Source organism: Pongo pygmaeus, chromosome 20 (genome assembly GCF_028885625.2).
Source record: "Pongo pygmaeus isolate AG05252 chromosome 20, NHGRI_mPonPyg2-v2.0_pri, whole genome shotgun sequence".
Lineage (NCBI taxonomy): Eukaryota > Metazoa > Chordata > Mammalia > Primates > Hominidae > Pongo > Pongo pygmaeus.
In genome coordinates this window covers 15668762-15689327 of record NC_072393.2, presented here as the reverse complement: position 1 = coordinate 15689327, position 20566 = coordinate 15668762, and the positions used below count along the sequence as shown (strand labels likewise).

The 20566-nt window shown below is 50.4% G+C and overlaps 1 protein-coding gene across 1 annotated transcript in view; it reads left to right on the top strand.

Annotated features, from left to right (window-relative positions):
- Positions 1 to 20566, top strand: part of BRD4 (bromodomain containing 4) — a 71714-nt gene that overhangs the window by 25942 nt on the left and 25206 nt on the right. The window contains 6 exon segments of the mRNA XM_063658738.1: positions 9386 to 9704; positions 13447 to 13584; positions 14933 to 15068; positions 16842 to 17131; positions 17721 to 18083; positions 18938 to 19066. Coding sequence (XP_063514808.1) covers positions 9386 to 9704; positions 13447 to 13584; positions 14933 to 15068; positions 16842 to 17131; positions 17721 to 18083; positions 18938 to 19066 — 1375 coding nt within the window.

Here is a 20566-nt window from a genome sequence, read left to right as displayed (position 1 = left end):
GAGGCCAGTACGGGCTTGGGGCTTGTCAAAGGGGATAGATTGCATACAGGCTGAGTAGTTTTTACATGTGTGCCGAGTGGTTGGTTGGTTGGTTTTCAGTGTAAGTAGGTATTGTCATCCACACACCTGCCACCACCTCCGGCTTCATTCTGTGGGTCTTTGTGCCCACCCACCTGGCATTGTTACCTAATTTCATCTGTAATTTTGCATCCTGCATTTCTAATGTAACATCACATTCTCTCTCCTTCACAAAGTCTAGAAATCTATGGAATGGGCTGCAAACTATGGCCTGCAGGCCAGTCATTTTTTTTTTTTGGCACACAGTGAGGCTCATTTGTTTCAGGATTATTTGTGGCTGCTTTCATTTTATGATGATGGCAGAGTGGAATATTTTAACAGGCTGTTTGTCCTGCACAGCTGACAATATTTGCTCTCTGGCCCTTTACAGGAAAAGTTAGCCTAGCCTGCCCCTGCTGGAATACATTTTAACCCAACAGTTTTTGTTTGTTTGTTTTGGAGATAGAGTCTCGCTCTGTTGCCCAGGCTGGAGTGCAGTGGCGCGATCTCGGCTCACTACAACCTCTGCCTCCCAAGTTCAAGCAATTCTTCTGCCTCAGACTCCTGAGTAGCTGGGACTACAGGTGCACGCCGCCATGCCTGGCTAACTGTTTGTATATTAGTAGAGATAGGGTTTCACTGTGTTGCCCATGCTGGTCTTGAACTCCTGAACTCGGGCAATCCACCCGCCTCGGCCTCCCAAAGTGCTGGGATTATAGATGTGAGCCACCATGCCTGGCCAACCCAACAGTTTTGATCTTGTCCATGTCAAAGTTTTGTTTTTGCTACATGCTTCTCACAGGAACATTTTACATTTATGAATCCATCCGCCCAGATTTAACCATCAGCAACATGATGTAACCCACGTGTAACAATGGATCCTTTCACTGTACTTGAGCCACTTGTCCCTCCAGCTGCTGGCAGCTTTTGCAGCGAAAAGATGCTGCAGCATTTTCAGTGTTACTAATTTAATTAGTCTGCTGATGAGTTTCAAAAGCAAAGAGACTGGAATTCTGGTTGGTGAGATTGTGGCCTGCCCAGTTTCCTGGTCCTCCTGGCTGCAAGATCCTTGTGTGCCTGTGTCCCCTCCAGTGGGGAACAGAGAGCTTGAGTGTGGCTCACACTTTCCACTAGCAGGAAGGCCGGTATATCTCTGCCTTGGCTTGTCTGATCCAAGGCAAGCTGCAGGGTCTGGGGTACTGCAGAGTCAAGCGGTAATGGGGCCCCACCACTTGGCTGGTCCAAGGGGTGGGGGGCGGGGTGTATACACAGTGCATGAAGGAGGATTAAGGCCTCTAAGAGCTGCCTCGGCGCACGGCCACTGGCCCGGCTCCAGGCGGCGCAGTCTGGCTGATGACACGAGTGCTGTTCTCACCAGCTGCCTGAGCCGGTCAGATGGAAAAGTAATCCTGTTTGTGCTTCCCCACTGACACAGATTGCACAATTAAACAAGCCGCTGTCATGAATTTGAAGTAGCTGCCACTCTAGCACCTAGGAGGAGAATAGACCTTCTGATATTGATGTTGTGTAATCAGCATTTCAGCAAAGATGTTTCTAGGACAAGATAAGATGTAAATTGCTGTAAATTGAATTGTATTGAGAAATTACCAGGTTTTTACCAGTCAAGGTCCCTCATCCTCTTGTTTTTGTCTCTGGGCAGAATCTAGCATTCCCTGAAAATCATTGTTTATTCAGGAGCCTTGGAGCGGTGGAGAGGTGACCTCCTCTACCTGAAGGGTATGTGTGACTGTGAACTTGTGATTTCATGAGGGGCTGTAGTCAGTTGGCATTGGCTGGCAGTCTGTATGGAATAAAACAAATTTAAGCCATGTCCCCTCAGGCATCTTACTGCTTGGGAAGCATAAATGACAACTTGGTGTCCCTTCCCCTTGCCCCCACACCTCATGGCTTCAGCACGGTGGTATGTTTTAGATTTCAGCTATGACACGGGATATGTCTCATTGTAAGCAGATGGCCAGGTGCTGCAGGGAGAGGTCTCGGCTCAGATTTGTTTATGAGGATGAAATTCTTTGGAAATACTACTGCTAGAAGTCTGACTTAAGACCCAGCTTATGGGCCACGTGGCACTCAGCTGCTTCTGCAGAGAAGGCAGGCCACTGATGGGTACAGCAAAGTGTGGTGCTGCTGGCCAAGCCAAAGACCCTTGTGGGATGACTGGGCCTCTGCCCCTTGTGGGTGTCGCCACTGTGCTTGGTGAGTGGAGACAGCTGTGGAGCAGAGGACTTGAAGCACACGCTGTTCCAAATGACGTCCAGCCAACCAGGCCACCATCCACTCTGCCTCTGTCACCATGGGGATGATGATGAAGATGATAAAGTCACAGCCTGCTTTTTAGGGTTGTTGTGTGGATAACTAAGCCAATACAGATGAAGTGCTCGATAACAGCATCAGCTCAAGAAGTGGCAGGTACCTCCTGTGGAGCTCTTCTAGGCCCTGGTGCAGGTCTGTGTGATGATGGCTTTCATAAAGCTCTGCTAAGTGTGGTTTAACCAGCCATCGTCTTGGTGACTGCTCCTGCCTTCCCTGGCGTCTTTCTGCCTGTGTGCTCCATCACTTTAGGAGAGGGGTGAGTCTGAACAGACCAGACAGAATGAAGGCAGGATTACTGGGTTTCAAGGGGTCCGCTGGGAGGCCAGGACTTCAGGTAGAAATACAAATACAAAATATAGCTGGTCCCAACCCATTGGTTTTCTCTGTGACTTGTGATGGACGGAACTGGGAACTGAATCTCCACCAACCAGCAGATTCTGGGTAGTTGTTTGTGGTCTTTCTCTTTTCCTCTCTGGCTTGCCTTTGGAGTCCCAGAACTAAGCCTGCCCTGCGTGTCTGTATCTATCTATATCCTGCTTTCTAATCTCCTTTCCTGGTCTGGGAACAGGTTGCTTGGGGCCAGGCTGCTTTGTGATGAGTGGGCTCAGAACAAAGCCTGTCTGGAGACCCTGAAAGCCCCTTCGAAGGATAGGAGCTAATTGGGGCGGGCGATGGAGAGAACTATGACTTGATGGAGGATACCAGTGAAGAGGGCTTGCTGCCATCCACTTTGGAAGTAGGGACTACATCATTGCAGAAAGTGTTCAAACTTTCTGAACTGGTTTTGGATTTTTTGTTTTCTATATCTTTTGTTCGATTTCTAATTTGTCTGAACTATTGACTAGATTGTAAATAAAGTTAGTCCAAGGAAACAATTTGTTTCCTGATCAAAGTTATAAAACATTACAGTTGTGTTCTCTGTTAAGTACTGTCTATCCCTAACATTTTCCCAAAATTCACTTAAATATTACAATTGCAAAGAACATCTTTGAAAACAGGCATGCTTAGCCGGGTGCGGTGGCTCACGCCTGTAATCCCAGCACTGTGGGAGGCCGAGGTGGGCGGATCACCTGATGTCGGGAGTTTGAGACCAGCCTGACCAACATGGAGAAACCCCATCTCTACTAAAAATACAAAATTAGCCAGGCGTGGAGGCGCATGCTTGTAATACCAGCTACTCAGGAGGCTGAGGCCGGAGAATTGCTGGAACCTGGGAGGCAGAGGTTACAGTGAGTCGAGATCACACTATTGCGCTCCAGTCTGGGCAACAAGAGCAAAACTCCGTCTCAAAAAAGAAGAAAGAAAAGAAAACAGGCATGCTTAATCAGAGGTCTATGAATTTAGAGGGAAAATTTCCATTTTTATTTTCATTAACCCTTAGAAGTTCCCAAATTTTCTTGGTTCACAACATCCTTAAACGTCTCAATTTTTTCTGTGATGCTCTCAGGCCAAAGGAAATAGCCAACAATATTGTTTATTAGGTGGTTAAGCACAAGCAGCAGAATAAGTACCAGTGTCTTAACAACTGTGTAGCTCTCTGAAAAAAACATAGGAATATATATTTTATCCTTACCTAACCATAGTTACTCTTTTTTTTTTTTTTTTTTTTTTGGCGGGGGGTGGGCAGAGTTTTGCTTTGTTGCCCAGGCTGGAGTACAGTGGCACAATCTCTGCTCACTGCAACCTCCACTTCCCAGGTTCAAGTGATTCTCCTGTCTCAGCCTCTGGAGTAGCTGGGATTACAGGCGTGCGCCACCATACCTGGCTGATTTTTTTTGTATTTTTAGTAGAGATGGGGTTTCACCAGATTGGCAGGCTGGTCTCCAACTCCTGACCTCAAGTGATCTGCCCACCTCGTGTTCCCAGAGTGCTGGGATTACAGGTGTGGCCCGCCATGCCTGGCCCATAGTTACTTTCTAATAGGATGTGTCTGCCTGTTGGATGCTGCACAAATCCTCAAACCTTAGAACCAGGTTGGATGTCACTACCTGCATTTCCTGTTGATGTTGATTTTTTTTTTTTTTTTTTTTTTTTGAGACGGAGTCTTGCTCTGTCTCCCAGGCCGGAATGCAGTTGTGCTGTCTTGGCTCACTGCAAGCTCCGCCTCCCAGGTTCACGCCATTCTCCTGCCTCAGCCTCCCAAGTAGCTGGGACTACAGGCGCCCACTGCCATGCCTGGCTAATTTTTTGTATTTTTAGTAGAGATGGGGTTTCACTGTGTTGGCCAGGATGGTCTCGGTCTCCTGACCTCGTGATCCGCCCACCTCGGCCTCCCAAAGTGCTGGGATTACAGGTGTTCATGTTGATTTTTATATGACCTTTGCTTTTTTTGTTTGTTTTGTTTTGGAGATGGAGTCTTGCTCTGTTGCCCAGGCTGGAGTATAGTGGCGCCATCTCTGCTCACTGCAACCTTCACCTTCTGGGTTTAAGTAATTCTCCTGCCTCAGCCTCCTGAGTAGCTGGGACCACAGGTGTACACCACCATGCCTGGGTACTTTTTTTTTTTTTTGGTAGAGATAGGGTTGCACTATGTTGGCCAGGCTGGTCTCAAATTCCAGACTTAAGATGATCCACCTGCCATGGCCTCCCAAAGTGCTGGGATTACAGGCGTGAGCCACTGTGCCTGGGCAATCTTTGTTTTTTATTACAGCAACTTGCTGATCAAGTGTTGCAGGCTGTGACACTGTTGAAAGGAATATAGTGCAATCTGGTGTTGAAATGATCAATTGCCTTGTGCTGATAGTTCCTGCAATGCCATCTGAGTTTACCATGACATCCCCAAGGCACCTGGGCACTCAGTTTGGGAACTACAGCATTGTCTAACCTTGCTTCATCCTTTTCTTCTACAATGGGAACATGATATAGGGTTTCTATTGGAAGTAGATACAAAAGTAGGACATCAAGTTCAATTATGTAGCCTTCTTTAGATTGGAAACAATAAGCGAAATTCTTTTCCTTTCCTTGACCTTCAGCTAACTCTTAACCTGGTGAATGGTGGCTCCTGCTTTTTGGCCACAGGTCAGTATGAAAATGGAGAGGGAGCAGCAGTTTTTAATCTTTTCAACGGAAAACTTGGAAGATGTTGTCTCCTGTTAACTATGCCAGGCATGCCTTCTCTTGCCGCTGCCTGCCTGACCCCCACCACAGAAGCGCACACACTCTTCCTCCGCCTCTGGTCTCATTCTCTGTCCCTTCTTCAGAGATGCTGCCTGTCCCTCGGGTCAGTGCAGATCCCTCTCCCCATCCATGGCCAGAGCAGCCCTGCCCTTCTCCTCCACGGTATTCACCCCATGTATTGCCTAATCACTCGGGAGAATGCCATGTCAACCGCTGAGTCCTAGGGCAAGGCATGTTAGGACCTGTTGCCTGAGCGAGCGACTGAGTCTGGTGGTCTCCACATTATCCATGTGAGAGTGTGAACTGTTTTGCTTTTCCAGAGCTTTGAGATTGAGCTGGAAGCCCCAGGATGACAATCTGGGTGTGGTCACTAAGGGTTCACCTCCTGTGTGCTGAGAAGATAAAAGTGAAATAAAGATGAGCCTGTCTTCAGGTTCCTAGGAGGCTGACCATGGAACTCACTAGATGGAGATGAGGGAAGCACCAGATGCTATGGGCCAGAGAGAGAGAGAGAGTCTGCGAGCCTATGTCTGCGTCCATCCATCTGTCTGGCAGTAGAGCTAGCAGATCAAAGGCTGAAGGTGACAAGGGTGGCTGACTTGTTGTTAGAGCCTAGATGCTAGGGGCCTGGGGCAGTGTGGGGTTCGGGGGAACCGCTGTGGGAAGAATTCGCCCAAGGAGGCTGACCTCATCAAATCTGGGCCTTAGAAAAGTCATCTGGCTCTCACATAGGACTTCTCACTGTACCTCTCTTTCTTGCCCCCTGACAGACTAAAAGTGGTTGGTTTTCCTCATGTTTCTTGTCACTGCAGTAAGAGTGGGCTCTTGAAGTTTCCCAAGGGTCTTTCTTTCCTGTAGTCATGGGAAGGCTGTGGGCATAGCAATAGGTCAGTGTGGTCCCTTGAGGTGCAGGTACTGCACAGGCCCAGAGTAGGTGCAGGAGTCCCAGGCATCTTATGGTGATCTCTCTTGTGGGGCCATGGATATCACTTTCTTTTCTTTTTCTTTTTTTTTTTTGAGATGGAGTTTTACTCTTGTTGCCCAGGCTGGAGTACAGTGGCACAATCATGGCTCACTGCAGTTTCCGCCTCCCAGGTTCAAGCAATTCTCCGGCTTCGGCCTCTCGAGTAGCTGGCCACCATGCCTGGCTAAATTTTTTGTATTTTTAGTAGAGATGGGGTTTCATCATGTTGGCCAGGCTCGTCTCCAACTCCTGACCTCAAGTGACCCACCCTTCTTGGCCTCCCGAAGTGCTGGGATTACAGGCGTGAGCCACCGTGCCCGGCCAGATGTCACTTTCATTGGTTATCTTCAGAGCCTCCTTAAAGAAACTTTGGGGTACTGGTAGCTACCAGATTTGTCTTATGTGTCGAACATGTCATACCTTCACATTTGAACAGACAACCTCCAGCAGTTTCTTTCCACAGGGACCTGGGTGTGTGTTTGTTAAGGATGGTGGCCACTGTGTCACAACCATCTGTGTTGGACACTTCTGATGTGTGTGTGTGCAGCTCACTGATGAGGACTTCCTTAATTCAAAGGCCAACTTAACTGTCCAGGAATCAGATGCCAGGTTTTGGGCCACTCTATCTGCTTAGACCTGGTGTTTCCACTCCTGGGTCAGGTACTTCTCTCTGCCTTGGTTTCCCTATCTGTAAAGTGGGGATGAGGCCAGAAGCAATGTTAGCATTTTTGAGGATTTAACTGTTACTGTGCATCACTTGTGAGCTGGCTGGCTAGGGAAGGGTGTTTTGGCTTTTGCAATGGCTTAAAACACCAAATGAGGCAAGGTTCAAGAGTCAGGTTTTCTGTAGAAAACTGTTTTTTTCCTCTTGTGAACAGAAAATTCAGCTTCTGTCTGGGCATGGTGGCTCATGCCTGTAACCCCAGCAATTTGGGAGGCCGAGGCGGGCGGATCACCTGAGGTCAGGAGTTTGAGACCAGCCTGGCCAACATGGTGAAACCCCATCTCTACTAAAAATACAAATATTAGCCAGCCATGGTGGCACACGCCTGTAATCCTAGCTACTGGGGAGGCTGAGGTGGGAGAATCACTTGACCCTGGAAGGCAGAGGTTGCAGTGAGCCAAGATTGCACCACTGCACTGCCTGGGCAACAGACCCTGTCTCCAAAAAAAAAAAAAAAAAGAAAAAGAAAAATTCAGCTTCCTCGGCTCAAGGGCCTGTCTAGGCCTGGTGAGAAGGTGAAGAAGAGTGGTCACTGGCCCGGAGCACACATGAGTTTTCATCCCTTGGCTTTGCTGCAAGTCTTTTTGGAAAGAGACAAGCATGGCCCAGCCTAGAAGTTCTAGAAGTCCTTGGCCTCATCTTGCCTCAAGGGCATTGCTTGGAGATTTCCAGAATGTCATTACTTAATGGAAAATTTATAGGGTCTGCTTCCTTTTGGGACAGCTTGGCTCTGCACCCTGGCCTCCTGTGTCCTTGTGGCTGGGCTGCTCCCGCCCCTGCCTGCCATCACTCACCTGGCATGTGCTTGGTGCGCAGCATCAGCTGTATGTTTCTGGAGCTGCTTTCTAGGAGAAATCTAATCATAGAAACCAAACTGAATGGCATTCCTTGGCCTTACTCTTTGTATCCTCCATCCCGGGATCCAGGCTTCCCCAGTGCCTTTAGGCCTCCCCTCCCCTTGACCCCATCACACTTGTCCCCATTGGTCACTTTGGACTTGCTGGTCCTGCTGCATGGAAGCCCTCTCCAGCCTACTCCACATGTGAGTGGGGTTTAAGCCCCACTGACGTGTTTCCTTGTCTGTGATGCTGTCCTTTTACCAATACTTGTGTCCAGTCACTTGGTGTGTCCTGTAATCTATCTGTGTCTGGACCAAGACTGGTACACTGGACCCAAGGTTCCCAGCAAGCTGATATGTGGCTGGTGTCATTTGTCTCTGTGTCTTCTATCTCACTGGCCTCCTTTCTCCACAGCCTAGTCCGTGGAGTTGCTTTATGTAGCAAATTCTCCGTTTGGAGCTTTTAAAATAGGATTATTTGCCAGAACTGCATTTACAAAAAAAAGTTTGTGTAATCCTGGTTTAAATAAATTACACAAAGTAATTCACTGGCAGCTAGGGTGCCTAGTGTGTGCTAGGCATAAAGCTGCTTCTGGACCCACTAAAAGTTCATCCCAGAATGATGTCTCCACTGAGTTCTTAGGTTTATTACTAGAGATGAAAAAAAAAAAATAAGAAAATGGTAGGTCTAGTATGGATTCATTTTTATCGGCAGTAAACATGCAGATTCTTTCCTCAGCAAACCTGCGTTATTTAAGTTACCCAGAAAATATTCTTAGTAAGTTTGTGGCTTTGCCCTGAGCACTTGGCAGTGGACTGGGTGGGCCATCCATGGGTGGACAGACCCAGCCTTCCTGCTTCTCCTTGCCTGGCCCACCAAATGGAATAACTGACGTAGCTCGATGCTTTGTGTGTGATAAATGCAAACAGTTTTAATGTAAATGTCATATGTGGGAACCTGCACATCATCCCCTTCCACACACAGGCAGCATCTCCTAAAAACTCACAGGTGGGAAAAGGGAGGTGCAGGTTTGTGAGACGTGGCTTCATTGTACATCCTTCCCCATGACCTTCATAGTTCCCAGAGCCTTTGCTGGCTCCTAGTGGGCTCTCACCACCTCACTCTGCCTCCTCTGTTGGTTTGTGGTCTCCTCCCTGCTGGAGGGGTAAGTCTTTGGGGAGAGGAGACATTGGAACCCTTTCATTCAAAGCATGGGGTGGCCCTTCTGGCCAACCTGGCTAGCTACCGCCAGGGAACTCAGTCCTTGGAGACCACAGCCAGAGGGACTTGTCATTCTGAGCGGTGCCCATCTGCTGACTGATGTCTCACGGGGGCTCTTCTCTTCCTTTGTAGAGTGCCTGGTGAAGAATGTGATGGGATCACTAGCATGTCTGCGGAGAGCGGCCCTGGGACGAGATTGAGAAATCTGCCAGTAATGGGGGATGGACTAGAAACTTCCCAAATGTCTACAACGCAGGCCCAGGCCCAACCCCAGCCAGCCAACGCAGCCAGCACCAACCCCCCGCCCCCGGAGACCTCCAACCCTAACAAGCCCAAGAGGCAGACCAACCAACTGCAATACCTGCTCAGAGTGGTGCTCAAGACACTATGGAAACACCAGTTTGCGTGGCCTTTCCAGCAGCCTGTGGATGCCGTCAAGCTGAACCTCCCTGTAAGTAGTGTGGGCAGGGCCCAGGGTGGCCGTCCTCGAGGTCTCCTCCTGCATGTCTCCTGGTCAGGGGGAGGGTAGGAGATGCATTTGGAGTCGTGGTGAGAGCTGCAGGGCCCTTAAGTGAGTGGTTTCAGCAGTTCTGATCAGTTGAAATCGGGGAGAAAGAACGAGCTGATTTGGCTTAACAATAACTGGTTTCTTAGATATTGGAATCCTGGGGGAAATTGTGTAGAGGTTGAAGCAGTGGGAGAAAGGAAGGCCCACAGATCTACTTCCAGTTCCATGGTGAGTTGAAGTCAGAGCACTTGGCCATCTTAGCCCCTTCCTTTCTCAGGTGTGGACGTAGTTGATCAAGGATAAGTAGACGTAGTTGATCAAACTATGCTAGAGGGGGATTGGCTTGCTGCAGTAGCGGTCACCTAGCATCATCATCACTGTCACCCGGAGCACACGGTGGGGAAAGGTAGTGGATTACCTTGCAGGGAGTGCAAGTACATGGAGGCGTCCCCAGTTGGAGAAAGGTGGCTGTGGCTGCAGCTGCACGGGTGGTGTTGCCCTCCCTCCCTCTGGCTACAGCACACTTGCTCTTGTGCTTTTGTGAGCCCGCCCCTCTTCTCTTTCCCTAGAGAGTTTTCCATTTGCCCATGTCCTTAGCAAACTGTTGTGCAAGTAAACTTGTATCTCCAGCTGAACCTCAGGGAGCAGATGGAATAAATGCTTTAGTTTTTTTCTTTTCTTCAAAGCACCAAGGACTAATTGTCTTTAAATTGTCCTTTGCTGTTTGCCAAGTCCTGTACACCCCCTGGTAAGTGCATTAGGTGGTTGTAGCCACTGACCCAGGCTGGTGTGTGCACACTAGAGCCACTGGTGTGTAGGAGCAGCCTTAGCCTCTGCCAGGCATCCTTACTCCAAAGTTTAAAGCCATTGTGTCTGTAAGAACTGTCTGGTGCTATTGGTTCACTGAATACATGTCACGCACTCGGGGGAAGATAATCAGAACAGGGCAGTACGTGTCTGGGTCTTGAAATGGCTCAGGAAAGGTATGGAGGCAAAAGAAGGGCCACACTCTCCATTGACCAAGATAAGGAGTGGAGGCAGTCAGCTGTGTTGGCCTGCGGGAGGGAGACTGTTGGGGGAGCTCACTGCACCAATCTCTAACTGGGCTGGACAGGGTCCATAGTTGAGAATGACATTCTCAGAGCAGATGCACAGAACCAGGAGAAAAGGAACTGGGGACTGGAGTGGAACCCAGAGCGCCGTGAGGCCCTTAGCGGTTGGAGGGAAGGCAGAAGGCCTGCAGAAGAGAGCATTTCCCCAGATTCCAACATCAGAAGCTACAGGGAGGTAAAAGAGATGAGGATTCCAACCTGACCGTCCTGTTGACCTTTAGGAGGGCATTGGTGATCTTAGGAAGACGTGACACAGAAGTAGAAACCAGATTTCCGACGGTGTGAAGGAGAAGGTGAGGATGTGAAGCCACCATTTCAAGAAGCTTGGCTTTGAAGGGAAACACATCAGTGCCAGAATAGCAGAGGGGTCAGCTTGTTACAAGAAAACTCAGTAGGAACTGAAGCAGGGAGGGCTGAGAAGGTGAAGACAGGAGAAGGAAGAGCTGGGGGACTTGAGATTGCTGAGAAGCAGCAACATCCCAGTTGAGGTTGAGGGAACAGTGCTGGCCAGCGGGACAGACAAGTATGGGTGGTTGGTTAGGCCATGGGGTTTGGGAGTTCAAGGTCAGTCTCTGAAGTGCAGGCTGGAGAATGGCCAGGACGTTCTTGCTCCAGGCAGAGTGTGAATCTACCTGTCCCTATGACTGTTGACGTCGCCCTCATTAGCACTGACATAAGAAGAAGGGACTGTTCCATGGTGGCCCTGATCTGATGTGTTCAGAGATGGGAGAGTGAGGAGCTGAGGAGGGAGCTTGCTGAGTGAGAGTGGTCTCAGGGCATTTGGTGGGAGCTGAGCCAAAGGGGATGCTTGATCAGGAGCATCATCATGCTAAATCTGTTTTCTGGGGACTTCCTTCTTCAGGAGATGTTAATAAGGCCACCCTAAAAAGTATTCCTTGTCCGTTTTCTTATGCCTTCTAGGTCTTCACCCGCATTTTGATCTCCTGTCATGCCCCCAAACCGTACTATCCAGGCTGGTAGTTCCTCTTCCCCCACCGTTCTCTCTGCCTTCACCCCAATTCCTCTTCACTGTTCTTTTGGCCATTGAGACGTGTGACACACTGTGGCCAATTCAGTGGCCTTTGGCCATAGAATAAAATTTAAATTTCCACTGGGATAGATCTATTCAGACTTGGTTCTCTTGGGAAAGGAGGTCAGAGCATAGAAAGTGGCACCGATAGTCTGCTTCCAGTCTCCCCTCTTGATCACTTGCCTAAGGTGCCTGGCTGTGCACTTGTAGCCCTCACCCCCAGGGCAGTTGCATGACCTGTGCCAAAACCTTACACGTAAGCAGGTGGCCCTTGACTCTTTCTTGTGGATGTCAGAACATCTCAAAAACCCCACACCCATATCCTGTGCTGGCCTTTCCAACACTGTCCACTACCATTCCCGAGCAGGACCTCGGTGCTTGCTCTTAGTATACCTGCTCTCTTCTCCCTGCAGCAGCCTCTTCACCTGCAGCCTGTGGGACTCCACTTGGATTTGGTTCTGATACACCACTCGAACTTAATTACGGGAGCACCTGTCCTCAGTCGGAGTGATGGCTCAGAAAGTTTGGCTATCAGTGGGTCAGGCCAACAGCCTGAGCTGGTCTAGTCACTGGGGGCTTGCTGTCTGGGTGCAGCCCCCTGCCTGGCCCTCTGTGATCCTCACACCTGGAGACCCAGGCACTGCTTGATCTGTCCCCACATTCCTTCTGTGGTTGTTTTTAAAAATGAACTTAGTTTTAGAATAGGTTTAAATTTAGAGAAGAAGTTGTGAGAATAACATGGTTTGATTTCGGGCACTTTAAGACATTTACATCTGTTATCTGGCTCCTTCTGTTTGGCTCTTAGAGAGTAAGATCTGAAGGTTTGAGGGTTGGGATGGTGGATTTTTTTTTTTTTTTTAAGTAAGGATTGTGAAGGCTGTCCAGATTTGTCATTTGGCAGTTAACCTGGTCATTCAGCTGTATCTGGATACTAAAGAATCCTTAGTGGTAGACTGTGTGCAAGTGAAAGAAACGTAAGTCCAGTGAATTTGACTAAGGGTGGAAACTTATGCTCCGCAGCTCTTCATGGTGACAAGGAGGCAGGAGTGCCAGGGTCAAGGGTTACGAGTGGGCTCCAGCATTGGCACCAGGGGAATTTGCATTTTATGGACATGTAAAATTTCAAATGGTGGGGACAAGTAGGACCTGCCATGGGTTGTCTTACTAGGTGAGGATTGCTTTTTAAAAGGCTGCCTGGTTTCCCCCTTATTTATTAAAAGTGAAAGAATATTTTAGCATCCATAAAAAGAAAAAATGTGCATTTCAATGAAGGCAACCTGTTCCAAGATAGAGTGGTTGGAAACTTGTACGTTTCCCTCTGAATTACTCCCCAGCATTCAGGAAACCTTCCCCGCTCCACTTTATTTTGGTGTTCCCCCTCAAGATCACTTGCTGATGCCAGTAGGAGCTGTGGCTCCCGTGGATTTACCTGTGGAGCAGCCAGGGGTGAGGTCCCCAGGCCAGCCTGGCCAGCCTGGCCAGCCCAGCGTTTGTGCTGCCTGGCTGCCTAGGTGACACTGGACTTTTGCTCTCTGCTCTCCAGGATTACTATAAGATCATTAAAACGCCTATGGATATGGGAACAATAAAGAAGCGCTTGGAAAACAACTATTACTGGAATGCTCAGGAATGTATCCAGGACTTCAACACTATGTTTACAAATTGTTACATCTACAACAAGGTGAGATATGGGGGTGGGTGTCCAGCTGCCCTGGGGAGAGAGGAGGGGAGGTGACGGCAGTGGGCATGTCAGGAGCCCGTGGGCAGGCGTGTTGGGTGTGGCTGGGCTTGGAGTCTGGCAAGAGGAGACCCTTGGAGGTAGAGGTAATGAGACCTGTGGTTGTGCCTGTGACTGGGTGTGGGCTTTTTTGCTGGGAGGAGGGTGCTGGCCATGTTGAACTTGCAAGCTGTCCTTGTTAGCCTGAAGCATGTGCTTCTGGTGCCCTTGGGATTTTGGTTCCTGAGCATGTCTAGTAGAGAAGGTGTGAGGAGAATAGTGGCGACTCATGACAGTCCATTTGGGTGATGTAAATTGTTAGGAAAGAGCCTGCTAAAATGTAGTTGTGCAGAGGTGTGCCCAAACAGAGACCTCCACGTGAGAGAGGGTGTGATGGGGCCGGCGCAGAGCTCAGTTGCTCTGTGGGTGATGGTCTGCTGGAACTGTGGACATGACCGTCGATAACTCTTGGTCATAGATGAAGTGTCCCCCCGATCCTACATGTAGACCTGAAGGTCACTTCCTAACCCCGTAGCCAAACCTTTCGGCTCGGCTGTGCCATGAAGCCAGATCATTTGTTTACAGTTCAGACCACAGATGTGATTAAAATCAACCCTTTCAAATAGAACGACTCTGGAGGGAGACACTATACAGAACTCAGCTTTTGACCTCTGCTGGTGTAGTGGGTAAAAATGCCCAGAAGAGATGGGTAGGTGAGTTTCTTGAAGTTTACTGTGTTTTTTAAAGTCTCAGCTCTCACCACTTAGGTTTGAGCAAAATGTGCAGACCAGGCTCTCAGTTTAGAACTGAGTGGGAACAGCATGTTATAGATGAGGTGACAGAGTGGGATCCCTCAACTAGTGTGAGATGTGCAGTGCCCAGAGTCCTGGTGAGCTGCCATGGGGGTACGTTGGGGAGCATTGCTGGGGCCCTGCTAATGTATCATGGCAAGAAATCCTGTGTCATTCACGTATTTCTGGTGAAATTGAATTGTGTCAAAGGAGGGCCCCTTTCAGTGATTGGCTGAGCTTGGTAGATGCTTTAAGGCATTAGGATGGCTTCTCAGATAGGCCAGAGCTTAAAAGATGAGGGAGGTGCAGGTAGACAAGTGTAGGCTCAGTACACCTGTGGGAACACAAGCCTCTGTGATACCTGGTAGTGTAGCCATTGTGGCTCCTTTGGGTGCAGATCGGGGAAGGACCCGGAATACGACGCTTCATGTTTTGGGGGCAGGGGGTGGCATGGGGTGCCCTGTCTACAGAGGTGAGGAGGGGAGGGCCCTCTGACTCTACCCCTGTGTCTCCTTATCCAGCCTGGAGATGACATAGTCTTAATGGCAGAAGCTCTGGAAAAGCTCTTCTTGCAAAAAATAAATGAGCTACCCACAGAAGAAACCGAGATCATGATAGTCCAGGCAAAAGGAAGAGGCCGTGGGAGGAAAGAAACAGGTAGAGTACTGAAATAGCAAGTAAATTGGCTTTCTCCCCAACCTTTGTCCCTTTTCCAAGTTTGGTGGGGGGCTGGGAGTGGCAGAAAGATGGTGACATTATATACTGCATGCCGTGTTGGTGTTTGGACATGTGAGATTGGGTTCGGTGTTGGATCCATCCCACAGGGTCATGTGGCCCTGTGGCCTCTTCTAAGCAGAAATAATTGGGCCCTGCCTTTTCTGAGGGTAGGTGATGGACTTAGGGTAAAAAGAAAGTGTAACTTCTCAAAGCACTTCGATGTTTTTTGAACACTTCACCCTGCCAGTATCATAGGTGGTTTTTACTTTTCCATTTTAAGGACATTAACATGACCAGAAATCATTTTAAGTAACATCTCAGTTCTAAACCTTGAGGTTTGTGATTGGAATTACCTTAATGCACTGGTGTCAGAGCTATCCCTGCTTCTGATGCTCGGTCATCTGAAGTGAAAGCCCTCCTCATCCATCTCTGCCTGTCACCACCCCCAACTGACACAGGATTCCAGGGGCCAGCTGGCAGAGCTGCCCACTCCAGGAAATGATTCTGTCTAGGAAACTCTCCAGCAGCTACTGTCTACATCTTGTCCTTTGCAACTCCATGCTGCAGAAGGGTGACATTTGCGAGGTGGTCCCTGAGTGTGAGTTGTTTGCTTCTCTGAGCAGCAGCCTTTCACCTGGCTTCTCACGCTGTTCTGAAGTGGTGGCAGAAAGGGGGTTGCTACATCCCCTGCTGCACCCAAAGGTAACCAAGGAGAACTAGTCTCACGTGTCTCCCTGTGGCTCTTGTGCATATTAGATCACATCCCTGATCCTCATGTAAGTCATATCCCGTATCCTTACATGAGGATATTGGTCCTCACTCCCTGGGACCAGGGGTTTGGGCTGCACGCTGGGCAGACAGACATGGTGGCATCTCCTGTTCCAGTCTGGGAGAAGCCCAGGAGTTGTGCCTGGGGAAGGAGAATTGGGAAACTCAGCAGAATCTCACCCTTGCTCCTTGAGATGCACAGGGAACATGGATGCTGCTTGAGCTGGTAGATGAAGGCACTGGGTGTCTTTTTCCGTTTTCAAGGCAGCCAGCATGCACACGAAGGATGTGGTGACCCAGCTTATGCTCCTAGACATTCGCACCCTGGTCCACCCACTTTTGTTAGAGCTCCGGCCATAACTCCTCACTTTTTGCAGCTGGTTGGGTGTGCCACGTGACCATTGTGTGTTCGGACTCCCTGCACAGCTGCTGGGAGGCAGCGCGCGAGCCAGTCATGAAGGGCAACAGTCCAGCTGCCCCCTGTGGTTTCAGGAGGTGGGGGCCTGCCAGTTTCCAGAAACCTTGGCAAGGGCGGCTACTGCCAGCTCCCTGCCAGCAGCTCTTACTCAGAAGGCAGTGCTTCTGGGAACAAGGGCAGCTGTGCCTGGAAGCTCTGAGGAGTGTTTTCCCGCTCTCTGTCCCCTGTCAGCATGTGCTTCCTGCTCCTTGAGCCTGGGCCTCCAGGCTTCATGAAGGGGTCTTTGTGCCTGAGTTGGGAGTTGTAGCCAGGACGCCCTAGGAAATGGGAAGTGCGGTTTTCTGCTGTTCTCTGAGTCCCAGGGACAGGTGGACGGGTTTGGCAGAGTGGAGTCTGGGGTGTTTGTCTCTCAGGCAAATGCAACACGCGGATGTGCGTTCACTGTATGTGGTGTATGTCCCCACGAGGTCAGCCAGCATGTGGATGTCAGCATGGCCTCTAACTCCCCATCTTATTGTGATTCGTAGGGACAGCAAAACCTGGCGTTTCCACGGTACCAAACACAACTCAAGCATCGACTCCTCCACAGACCCAGACCCCTCAGCCGAATCCTCCTCCTGTGCAGGCCACGCCTCACCCCTTCCCTGCCGTCACCCCAGACCTCATCGTCCAGACCCCTGTCATGACAGTGGTGCCTCCCCAGCCACTGCAGACGCCCCCGCCGGTGCCCCCCCAGCCACAACCCCCACCCACTCCAGCTCCCCAGCCCGTACAGAGCCACCCACCCATCATCGCGGCCACCCCACAGCCTGTGAAGGTGAGTGTCCTGGACTCCGGAGGGCTGCTGTCACCAGGGAGCAGAGCAGCCCTGTCCTTGCCCATGCTTTACACAGAGCCTGTCCTGGGTCCCGGGCACTGGTGGGTGTTTCTGGGGAGATCTTGCTGTGTTGAAATTGCAGCCCAGAAACAGCTGCCCCGCTGACTCAGAGGTCCCATAATTGTGTCACACCTCCTAGGTGGGTTCCTGCCCCCTGCCCCTCTCTAATTTAGACTGTGCATATTTGCAGATGTGCCATCTAAATAGTCTCTGAATTGTGCCTCCCCTGGGCACTTGGGGAGAGGCCCTGGTGTTAGGTACTAAGCAGCCTCCAGAGGTCCCTTGGCTTCCAAGTGAGCACACAGTTTTATGCTTTCTCCTGCCACAGGCAGGTCCTGTCCCAGCTGCAGAGCAGAGTGGTGGGACACGATCTGCCTGTCCTTGGCCCTTTGCCTGTGCAATTGTCTTTGGGTCCATCCTGTGTGAGCGTTGGGCCCTAAGACAGGGCCTGGCTTTGGGGGTGATCCTGAGGGCAGCTGTGTCGGCTGCCACTTCTGACTGTGCCTGTTGGTGTCCGTGTTCTTGGCAGACAAAGAAAGGAGTGAAGAGGAAAGCAGACACCACCACCCCCACTACCATTGACCCCATTCACGAGCCACCCTCGCTGCCCCCGGAGCCCAAGACCACCAAGCTGGGCCAGCGGCGGGAGAGCAGCCGGCCTGTGAAACCTCCAAAGAAGGACGTGCCCGACTCTCAGCAGCACCCAGCACCAGAGAAGAGCAGCAAGGTCTCGGAGCAGCTCAAGTGCTGCAGCGGCATCCTCAAGGAGATGTTTGCCAAGAAGCACGCCGCCTACGCCTGGCCCTTCTACAAGCCTGTGGACGTGGAGGCACTGGGCCTACACGACTACTGTGACATCATCAAGCATCCCATGGACATGAGCACAATCAAGGTGAGCAGGATGTGCCTGAGGGAAGGGACAAGGTGGGCAGGCTGTCCCTCCACATCAGAACCTTCCTAGACCTTTTAGTCCAAGAGGAGGCCCAGGGCTGGAACGGTGGCTGCTTGGGCTTTTCCTGCCAACTCGAAGAAACTCAGCGCCCCCTGCTGTCTGCTGTGGGACATGCTCTGAGACCTGGTGCTTGGCCATTGTGGCTGCAGATGGCTGTGCTACCCCTTCCCCTAGTCTGAGGAAAAGCAAGACAAGCCCTCTGGCCCTTGGGGCCCAGTGCCCCGGGTACCTTGCCCACACAGTAGATGCTCCATGGGAGTTGGGGCTTGGTGGCCTTGCCAGCCTCTTTGTGGTGGGGAAGGCCTTGCTGTCTCCTCTGTGTGGGAGGTATGCTGTAAGTGCCGACGTTTTCACCATAGTGTTTTGAGGCCTTTTTGGTTTTAAGACTTGTTACGTGTTTCTTCTTCTGGGAGTGGAGTCCCAAGTATGGGGCAGGCAGAGCAGGGAACAGTGCTGTGTCCCTTTGACCAGCTCCTGTACTGTGTCGTCACGATGAGCTGGGCCCAGCCCTCTCCATCAGTTCTCCCCATCATTTCTGTCTCAGGCTGCGCCTCCTGTGGGTTCTGAGTCCACCTGCCTGCGAGCCAGGCAGGTGAGCTGGGATGCTGGCAGGGCCAGTCCCAGCCCTGAGGCTCAGAACTGGGGTGATGGCCTGTCCCCCCACTAGAGTCTTGACCAAACTGAGAGCCAAGAAACCAACTTGCTCTTCTAGGCAGCCCTTTCGTCTGCTACCAGCCACTTCTCCATGGTCACATGGGCAGACACAGCTAACAGGGACCTGTCTTGTTTTCCAGTCTAAACTGGAGGCCCGTGAATACCGTGATGCTCAGGAGTTTGGTGCTGACGTCCGATTGATGTTCTCCAACTGCTATAAGTACAACCCTCCTGACCATGAGGTGGTGGCCATGGCCCGCAAGCTCCAGGTGAGGCTTGGGAGGGCGCAGCCACCCTCAGCAGAGCAGGCTGAAGTCCTCGTGGGAGCAGACCTCTGTGTGCCTTGGCAGAGTTGTTTTTTCTGTCACTTTCCTTAGGATAATGCCATGTTGCTTTTGAAAAGTGCCTAAAGTCAACCTAGTGCATAGATTTTAAGTTGGGGTTATTCAGTTAAAGCAGAGTAGGTGTTCCAGTGCAAGCCCCCTCCCCCATCCTCCACCAGCACTCATTTGCTTTGGGCTGGAAGAGCGGGTGTGTGCTGTGCATGGCCCAGTCTCTTGTACAAAACACACCTGTCTCAAGTGGGTTGGGGGTGGGGGGCACTCTTGCCGAGAAGTCGCTGTCAGAGTCGTGAGCTGAGGACATCTGCACTGTGGACATCCCTCCACCAGAGCCGTAAGAGCCTTCTAGCTGCAGAGTGGTTGTTTCCACATGGCCACAATTCTGATGGGGGGTCCTGGGCCACTTCCTTCAAGTTGAGAGCCTGGGTGGTGCACAGTGTGAACTACACGTGTGGGCAGGGAGGGGAGTTTACAGCATAGACGTGTAAACTAACTCATTTTTTTAAAAAAGGAAAAATACCCAAGTTTAAAAAATGGCTTTCTTTGATTAATAAGATTGAGTTAAAAATTTTGGAGAATAAAGTCAATATTTAGTACTATCATCATCATCTTTTCTATTTTTTTTGTTTTAATTATTGGAGACAGGGTCTCGTTCTGTCACCCAGGCTGGAGTGTAGTGGCACAGTCATAGCTCACGGCAGCCTCTGCCTTCCAGGCTCAAGCGATCCTCCCACCTCAGCCTCCCGAGTAGCTAGGACTACAGGCTTGCACCACCATGCCCAGCTAATTTTGCCTCTTTTCTTTTCTTTTTTTTTTTCTTTTTTTTTTTTAAAGAGATGGGGTTTTGCCATGTTGCACAGGCTGGTCTGGAACCCCTGGGCTTAAGTGATCCACCTGCCTCGGACTCTCAGAGTGCTGGGATTAGAGACTCATCTTCTTTTTTAAATTCTTTAAGACTGTAGATAAATGATCATAAGAATTCCCAGCATCTTCTCCCGAAGGCCATGGGTTGCTTCTGTTCTCAGGGTCAGAGCCATCATGAGGTGCTGATGTGCTCATTGTAGGCCTCAGCGGGCTTCTGCACACCTGGCTGTCGCAGCCATCTGCTTCCAGAGCAGAAGTGAGGACTTGGAAAGGCTTTGGTGACCTGTGGATTGGTGCCAGGCGGAGCCCCACTGCCTGCCTGCCTCCCAGCTGCACTAGTTCCTCATGTTGTCCTAGACTCCCCACCACAGCACCCCGTACCTGCTCCCACTGGACCTAAGGCACTGTCTCTCCTATTCTCTGTGGATCAGGGGCTGCCCTGGGTTCAGAGGACATGTGCTCAAACTCTTGAGGTAGGATAAACACTTCCCTTGTGAAGTTTGTTGGTCTCTTTCTTACTAGTGTGGATGTGGCTCTTGTTATTTAAATGCATGCTCAGGCTTG